Here is a 9,013-nt window from a genome sequence, read left to right as displayed (position 1 = left end):
AAAAGATGAATAGTATATATTTTATTTTATATTATCTTATACATAAAGTCAGCTTCCCTGAGTCAATTACCCCAGGGCTGTCCGGTCCCAAGGCTGCCCACTGTTAGAGCATTCTCCCTGGTGGTAGCATCTAGTTAAGGCCCTGGGCCTGCATTTCAGAGGCCCAGCTCCACTTCCCTAGAAAAGTACCACTGAGCTGTGTGTTCACCAATACCCATGCTTCGGGCTCACTCATGCTTGGAATTCTAGGCTGAGATCTGAGGATGGAGATTCAAAGTCAGCCTGGGCAGGAAAGTCTGTGAGACTCTAATCTCCAATTAACCACCAGCAAACTGGAAGTGGTGCTGTGGCTCAAAGTGGTAGAGCACTAGCCTTGAGCTGAAGAGCTCAGGGACAGAGCCCAGCCCTAGAGTTCAAGCTCTGTGACTGATGGGGAGAAAAACATTGCCACTGAGCCTCCTGGAGGGGACACACGCCACCCCAGAGCCGGCCCAGCTTCCTGCAAAAGGGTCAATGGGAATTCTATGTCTCACCAAATACGGCTGGGCCACAGAATTTTATTTGAAAATAATTTTAATTAGCCGGAAACTAGGAGTTTAATAAATGGAAAACAGAGAACTTTCCAAGGCCACAGCTGGAAAACACTCACTTAAAAAAAAAAAATTCCGCCTGGCTTCCCAGAGCAGCTAAGCACCCTGACACCAGGGCCTGATTGCCAGAGGAATCCACAAGGAAAACAAAGCTTATTTTTAGAGAAATATTTTAAACTTGGTTTTGGTGAGCTCAGGAGTTTTCTTGTCTGTCTCGAGTCCTTAATATCTTTCCTATTTCAGAACTGCCTCTCCTGGCACCAGGTCGCCAATCTGACAACTGCTATTTCTGCCCAGATGAAAATAAGCGGCCCCGCCCCCCCCCCCCCCCCCCAGGGAATGGATTGTTTCTAAAAATGTCCCTGGCCAGCGAGGGGCCCGGGAGGCAGGAGGCCTGTCCTCAGCGGCAGGTGTGCCCGCACTGGAGGTGGGTCTGGGTCCCCACAGGCCACCCTCCCACTCAGCAGGAAGTGGATGGCAGGCTGGCAGTCACTTCCTGGCTTTGAAAGCAGTTTTTTTAACTTGAAAAAGGCCTCTAAGAAGGACTGCTTTTCCTCTGTAGGCATTAGTAATACAGTCCCCCACCCCAACAAATAGTCACCCCTTCTGCAACTACAGACTCCTCCAGACCCAAACACACAGCTGGGCTTCAGCTCCTTACACCCCTGGACCCACACACCTACCCCCACAAGGGCAGCCACACCCAAACCACAGACACCCACAAACACGTAAACTCACACACATGCACCTGAACACACTCAGCCTTTACGTATACCCACACCCACACCCAAACACACAGGAACACCCACAGTCCTCCACTCCCTGTGCTCCACATAATCTACCATACGGCACCCACCCCCCATCACACCACACAGATCCACACACACCTCTTCACAGACCCTCCCTTCATCACAGACACACCACAGACACCTCACACAGATGGATATTTATGGACATAAACAGAGCATCCACTAACCTCCCCCCCCCCCCGCCCGCCCCGGACACATTCAGAGCCCTCAACGCCCACAAACATCGATGCACCATCATTCAAGGACACAGACACACACAAACACGCCTCCCACACAGACACCCCCTCCAGAGACAACCCGCTGTACACACAGCCTGAGGAACACGCATGCACTGTCCCGCCTATAGTCAGGAGAGGTTGGAAGGAGAGGTGCGGAACTTAGCCGCTCTGGCCTTCTTCCTGCAGGGCTGGGCCTGGGCAGCCTGCAGGCCCTGGCCCCTCCCCACCTCCTCCTTGCCCTTCCTCTTTCCCTCCTCCCTCCTGGGTCTTGCTGGCAGCTCTGAGCTGAGACTGCCCTGGATTCCTACATCCTCTGAGAGAGAGAGAGAGAGAGAAAGAGAGCAAGCAAAAGAAATAACAGCGCTGGGTGCCAGTGGTGGCTCACACCTGTAATCCCAGCTACTCGGCAGGGTGAGATCTGAGAACCACACCCTTCAAAGCCAGCCTAGGCAAGTAAAAGTCTGAGGGACTCTTGTTGTCAATTAACCACCAAAAGAAAGGAGCCAGGTAATGGAGTTGCGGCTCAAGTGGTAGAGCACTAACTTTGAGTGACAGAAGCTCAAGGATAGTGCCTAGGCCCTGAGTTCAAGCCCCAGTACCTGTACAGGTCTGCACCTGCGCAAGACACACACACACAAAAGTGACAGCAGTGAAGAATGCGGAGGACCACTATGGGCCACGGAGGGGGGGTAAGCCAGACTACCCTCAGCCCAGCCAGCTGCCCAGCCTCTAAGGGCTTGTGTGCAGACCCAGCTTCCAGTTTCAAGAACACTAGGTGAGAGTCGCTGCCGTCCTCACTTGTCACCACGAGCAACATTGGCGGACAGTGGATGTCAGAGGCTGGTTTGCTCCCAAGGTGCAGCACCTGGCAGCCCAGAGCTGTGCTCGCCGTCTTTCCTGTGTCAGAAGCCACTAGGCCTGGGCTCAATCCTCCAGTGACCGTTTCCTATGGGACAGTGCAAAACTTTGGCTTTTTCCCTCTTTTTCTCACTCAGCAATGGATCCAGGCAGTGTGAAGGGTGGGAAATGCGTGCATGTGCACATCCTCTCTGAAATTATTTAGAAGTTGGTGCCTATGAACTGGGCTGCTTAAAAAAACCCTTTGGTCTTTAATCAGCCAGTGGGGCATCCCCCTGCTCCCCTATTCTGGCTCCTTGTCACAAAGCTGACCATGAAAGAATTCTATCTTGACTCAGCCCGGAGCCGTCCCCAGCTCCAGTTGACTTGGCAGAGCCTGTGATGGCAATCCTGCTTTTGTCCTTACTTGCAAGTTTTACTTCAGTTTCCTGGATTGACAAGAAAACAGGCCAGGGATGATGAAGCACTAGTGTCTGCTGTTAATTCCAGCCACTGCAGAAGGACAATGACCTGGGACCCTCCACTGAAGTGCGGCAAGAGGAGATTTCCAAGTGATCCCCCTAGCTTGCCACATTCTGCTGGGTCTAAAACACAGAAATTTCAAATCCTAGCCCTTGGGCTTTCAAACAGAGTAAAAAAAAAAAAAAAGAGAGAGAGAATGTGGCTTACCCCAGAAAGAAGTCTAACATTCCAATCCATCAAAAGTACTTGTTGAGAAAAATAAGTTTGGGAATGAAGTGGAAACCAGGCCTTTGAAATGCAGCTCGGCTTAAATAGCTGCTTCCTCCCCATTTCACATTCTTTATGGCATCCAAGGCGGGGAGCAGCAGGGTCTTCACCCAGCTCCAGCCCTCCTTGGCCTCCAGCTTTCCCTTCCCTCCCCTGACGCGGGAGGCCCAGCATATGGGAGAATTTTCTAACTGCTCTCCATTGGCAGCCTGGGCCAAGCACCAGAAAAAGGCTCCAGTGAACACCAGCGCCATCGTCCTTAACTCCAAACAGCTGCCCAGGCCCGGCAGAGCCCCCACCCCTCCCGGCTCAGCTGTGAGTCAGAGACCCTGGCAAAGGCAGGGCCGTTAAAAGGGGAGGCAAGGATTGGTTGATGGAGCCCAGCTGTTGTCGGTAAGAAAGCAAATTATTGCTTAATCTCTTACCTACTTTGGAAAGTGTGTGTGTATGTGTGTGTGTGTGTACTTGTGCAGGAGGGGGAGGTGGGGAAGGAAAAAAACTATTATGAACCCGATTTTTTTTTTTAAAGTGATTGTTTCAAAGCGAACAGGAAAAAATGTCAGCCATAGTTAAGTTTGTTCAACTGTTTTGGGGACCCACAGTCAAATCAACGCAGTCTCTTCTTCAAGGCCTGGATTGAATTTGCTTCCTAGCTTTCTACTTGTCTGAAACTCAGACTCGTAATTCCTTTTGCATAAATAGCTGGTATGTGCTCATTCCCAGAGGAAGTTGTCTGCATAAACAAACATCATCCAGATATAAGTTTAACTTGCTTAATCCCCCCTCCCGCCCTCCCTCTTTAAAGGCCACAGCCAGGGCTTTCCAAAGTCCAGGCAGAAGCCCAGCTCTGCAACCCCGGCTCAGGCCCAGAGCTCCCTCCAGACCAGCACACTAAGGCCCCACAGGCTGTGGGCAGGCAGTGGCCTAGAGAAAAATCGGACCTTCTGCTGCCACCGCAGCCACGTGATCCTGCCGGGTGACTCACAGGCGAGCCACACCCCTCGAAGTCTCCCGCCAGGATCCGCCACCAGTCAGCCAACGCTGGGATGCATCTTATTACCAAAGGGAACAACTAATGCCCTTGACAGTGCGGATCATTTCTTTCAGCTCAAAAGGAACTGGCTATAAAATAAATACAGGTACAAGTGGATACAGGCGCTTCAGAGCTCTGCCAACTCCCCAAATCTTCCTCCCCACCCTATGAAAACCCGGATAATGCCTGAGGCACACGAAAAGACTGTTAAAAAAACAAAATACAAATGTACATTAGTACCTTTTTTTTCCCAAAAATTTTATTGGGGGAAAACTACAAAACATTTACAGTACAATGTTTACAGTCACAATTTGTAGTGAACTGATTCCCCAAAATATATTACAACTCAAGTTGACTTATCTTGTTACATTCAAAACCTACTTCTGTCAAAGTAGTCCAGAGAATACATACATAATAGTGCTCCAACTGTACCTACAAACCTAAGCTACTGCTCATTCATCTGCTGTCCAGGAAAGCTTCAGACATTCTTGCCTTTCTACATGGAAAAAAAAAAAAGAAACTGTCCAAGTTTTGGAATTTTCTGTTATGAAACAAGGCATTTTCATGTTCTGCAAACACCATAGCACTATGAGGTGGCCTCTCTATAGCTATATAAAAAAGTGGTAAAAAAATCTTTTCCTTTTGTGCAGTTGAACCCATCCTACATTCAGATTCTCTCAAGCACTAATAAACACAATACTTATTTGGTTGAGGAGGATTTAAGGCAAGTTTGGGCCACCTGAAGGCACTGGAGACTCACCTCCTCATTATTGCTACATGTCTTGATACTCAAGAGTATGTCACAGTCAACTGGAGGACTAAGCAAACAAAACACTTTTTTTTTTTTTGCTAGTTTACAAAGTTGGAATTAGAAAAGCATGCCACACACAAGCTTGATTGCAAAGTATGTGGTCATTGTTTTCCTTCTAAGCTGGATGGGCCACAACCATTATACATTCTAAGAAAACTCATAAAATATTCCTCGAACTACTTCCACAGCATCAAGGTAGATTTCTGTTAAGAAATCATGCAATCTCTCGAAATTTACGTAAACAAGGAAAGAAATTAATGAAATAAATATTACATACAATCTCTTAAATTAAGATTTTTTTACTCATTTACAATAAAATAACCAAGTGAAGTTACAAAAGGCATATATTACTGTGAAAAGAACATACACTCCACATTTTGCCGATTAATAATGGCAATCATAATTTAACATAATAAAAGAATATATATCTATTGCTTTCCATCATACTTGATAAATACAGTATGAACAAAATTTTCAATGTATACTTTTCACAAGATAATAAATAAGTTAAATAGGTTTTTTTTTTTCATATTGAGTTGTGGTGCAGTGGTGCGAATCAACTCAAAACAGCTAAAAATTCAGCAGTTATTCCCCAACAATTACAAACTAAGCTCTGCCCAAGGATTCCAGAGAGAGCAGACAAATGGTTCTAAACTAAACACCCCAAGTGGTGACAATGAAACCAGTAACCTGTATCAAACTTTGGAATGCAAGGTCCCCCCCTCCCAAGACATATATAACTTCCTTAAAAAAAAACCCCACACACAACAAAAAAGAAAAACCCCACTCTAAGGGTCTGAGAACTACTGCTATCAAGGCATATTCTTGGCGGAGTATTGGATTCTGAAGGCTTACAGTTCAGCAAGGTGGCAGGCTGGTCTGTTTACACTGGTCTGAGACACACGGCTGGGAACTTCTTTCCGAGTTCCCACATCTGGACTGTCACTAATGCTTTTCAAGTGAAGAGCTGGAATGGCGGCGGGTAGCTGCTGGTGCTGGGCTGACTTTTCCTAGAGTCTCAAACTCAAAAGAGACCTAAAAAAAAGTTAAGTGTTTGGTTGTTTTTGTTCTTATTCGCATCACAACTGCTGTTGTGAGTATTTTGTTCATGAATACAAAAAGTTCGTTGGCTTTTTTTTTTTGCTCAACAAGAAACTTCGTAATAATAATAATAATAATAAAAATAATAATAGACAAAAATGAGAAAACCGAAGCGGGAGGGAGGGATCCCCCCTCCCAGACGAGTTCGAGTCCACATGCTCGGCGAGGGAGGGGGGGCTTGGCGAAGTCTGCCGGGGGCCGGGCCGGGCCCGACCTCCCTCCGCGCCCCCCCCCCCGCAGGGCTGAGGGGCGCGGGGCTCCCTCCTACCACAGCGCCCCCCTCCCCACAGCCTCCTCTGCGGAGCCCCCTTGCCTCAGTCGTCGGAGATGGACAGGCGGCTGAAGATGGGCAGGCGGCGGCCGGGGTCGAGGCTGGGGGACTCGGAGCCGCTGAGGCTGCCCGAGCTCAGCGAGCCGCTCAGGTAGCTGTCGCGGTCCGACAGCGAGTCCGGGGGGCTGGGCGGGGCGTCGAACACGGGCGACTCGGACAGGCGGCGCGGCAGCTGGAAGCTGAAGGGCGGCGAGGGCGGCGCGGGGCCGGCGGGAAGGGGCCCGGCGGGCGCGGGGGGCTGCGCGGGGGGCACCAGGCCCTGCGGGGGCGGCGGCTGCTGGCTGCGGTAGTAGGCGGCGGCGGCGGCGGCGAAGCCGTGGGTCTGGATGGCCAGCGGCGTGATGAGGCTGCTCAGCTCCGGGCCGAAGGCGAAGGCGTTGTTGGCGCACGAGGCCGCCGAGCAGGAGGCGCACGGGGCCCCCGGCGCGAGCAGGTCGTCGGCGCCCCCGGAGCCGTAGAGCAGCGCGGCGGCCGCCGCCGCCGCCGCTGCGGAGGCGCAGCACGTCGGGGCGCCCGAGGGCGTGGAGGCCGCCGAGGCGGAGGAGCAGGACGAGGCGGACGAGGAGCAGGAGGAGGCCGAGGAGCAGGAGGGTGGCGGCGGCGTGCGCGACGTGGGGCTGTCGAGCAGCAGCGGCGACTCGAGGCCGCCGGGGGGCTGGTGGTGGCCCGTCGGGAAGCCCGAGAAGCTGAGGCTGTGGTGCAGCTTGGGCCGTGGCTCGCGGGGAAAGCCCAGGTGCAGCGCGTCGCGAGCGCCGCCAAAGGCGCGCAGGTCCCCGGCCGCGCCCCCGGACGGCGCGGGCCGCCGCTCTTCCGCGTTGTGGATGAAGTGGCAGCGGGGCCCGTACGGGCAGAAGCCGATGGTGTGGAAAGTGCGGCACAGCTCCGTCTTGTACTTGGGGTGCCGGGTCAGGCTGCGGAGCTCGTGGAAGCCGTGCGCGAACTGGCACTTCTCGCCGTACTTGCACGTGCCGCTCTCCTCGAAGGGGCGGCACAGCTCGGTCTTGTAGCGCGTGGAGTTGATCTGGGAGCCACCGCCTCCCTTCTGCTGCTGCTGCTGCTGCTGCTGCAGGTGCAGGAGGTGCTGGCTGCGCTCGCCATTCTCGCTGAACGAGCGGTCTCGGAACTTGTTTTCCTTGTTGAGCAGCGCGGTGCCGCCGCCCCCCGACGGCTCCTTCAGGGGGCCATAGGAGGCCGGGCCGGCCGCCGAGTTACCGCAGCTGCTGCCGTTAGCGGCGCCCGGGAACTTGGGGGAGCAGCTGCCAGAGCTGGGAGCAGGGTGAGCGAGCGCGTGCAGGTTGCTGGCCGAGTGCCGTCGGAGAAAACCCGGCGTGAAGCTGGAGCTGGGGGCCGCGGCCACGGGCGTCCCCACCGCCTTCTTGTCCAGCATGTTGTTGAGATTCAGGTTGGCCAGCGACTTCTCGGTCTGCCGAAGGGAGGGGAGCGAGGCCGGGGTGAGGACGCGCGGGGACGAGGGGGTGGGGAGCTGGGGCGAGCCGTTTTGCAAAGCAACTTCTCCTTCCGCGCGATTGCGACCCGGCGGCCTCCGCCGTGGACACGCGCGCGCGCGAGCCGAGGCCCACCCCGGCCGCCCCGGGGCCCGGCACGTGATCCTCCGGCCCGTGGGCCTCCGGGTGGGCGGCGCAAACACGGTCCGGGAAGTCCCGGGCAGCGTGGCCGCGGGCTGCTCCGGAGAAACTCCACGGCTCGGCCGCTCCCTCTTTCCCTTCCGCCCTTCCTGCGGCGGCTCCCCGCCCACAGGGCGCTCGCACGCCCGACAGCAAACTGCAGGACTCCCCCCAAGACCCCAAAAAGTCAGAGGGAGGCGTCCTCCCCCCGCCAAAAAAACAGCCGAGGAGCGGAGGCGAAGTCTGGGAAGTGGAAGGGGGCTCCGCCCGCCCTCCCCGGCTCCCCGCGTACCTTGCACAAGAAGTCGATGTCGTAGAAGGCCGACAGAAGTGTGGTCGACATGTTTCTGGGTCCGGCAATGGTCGGAGCTGCAGGCTGGAAGGCTGGGAGGAGCCCTCGGGGCGGCCACGACGAGTAACGGGCGAGGAGGGAGCGGGGAGGGATCGAAAGTTGTGCTGGGGGGCGAGAAAGAGGGGAGAGGGCGGCGTGGACGGGCAGAGGCGCCCCGGAGTGCGGAGCGGGCTGGGGGGGGGGGGGGAAAGGAGAGGAAAGCAGAGCGCGCGCACCTCGGCGCCCGGGGTGCCCGGCCCGCCCCCCGCGCGGAGCCGACGGCAGCTCGCGGACTGCTGGAACTCGGCGGCCCGCGAGCGCGCAGCCTATATAACCCCAGAGCGCAGCGGCGGCGGGGCGGGCGCGCCGGGGGAGGGCACGGAGCGCTGACCCCGCCGGGGTCTCCAGGCAACGCCGCCCGCCGGCTCGCCGACGTCAGGCGCCTTGCTGGCCTCCCATTGGTCGCCGCCAATTTTTTCCCCCTTCTAGGGGGTGGGGAGGAGGCGGGGTCGGCGGTCCGGGCGCCGGAGCAGCGTGGAGAGTTCAGCCCAGTCGGGTGCTAGCTGGGTGGCGGTGC

At 55.0% G+C, this 9,013-nt stretch overlaps 1 protein-coding gene across 1 annotated transcript; it reads right to left on the bottom strand.

Annotated features, from left to right (window-relative positions):
- Positions 1-4,474: 4,474 nt before the first annotated feature.
- Zfp36l2 (ZFP36 ring finger protein like 2) lies at positions 4,475-8,755 on the bottom strand. Its single transcript, XM_048353038.1, has 2 exons — positions 8,398-8,755; positions 4,475-7,903 (listed from the first exon to the last, which is right to left on the bottom strand). Exons 1-2 carry the CDS (start codon positions 8,446-8,448, stop codon positions 6,464-6,466), a joined length of 1,491 nt encoding a protein of 496 aa, XP_048208995.1. The 5' UTR covers positions 8,449-8,755; the 3' UTR covers positions 4,475-6,463.
- Positions 8,756-9,013: the final 258 nt, after the last annotated feature.

This window comes from Perognathus longimembris, chromosome 8 (genome assembly GCF_023159225.1).
Source record: "Perognathus longimembris pacificus isolate PPM17 chromosome 8, ASM2315922v1, whole genome shotgun sequence".
In the NCBI taxonomy this organism is placed as follows: Eukaryota; Metazoa; Chordata; class Mammalia; order Rodentia; family Heteromyidae; genus Perognathus; species Perognathus longimembris.
The sequence above is the reverse complement of the archived record's forward strand: the minus strand, read 5'-3'. Positions and strand labels throughout refer to the sequence as shown.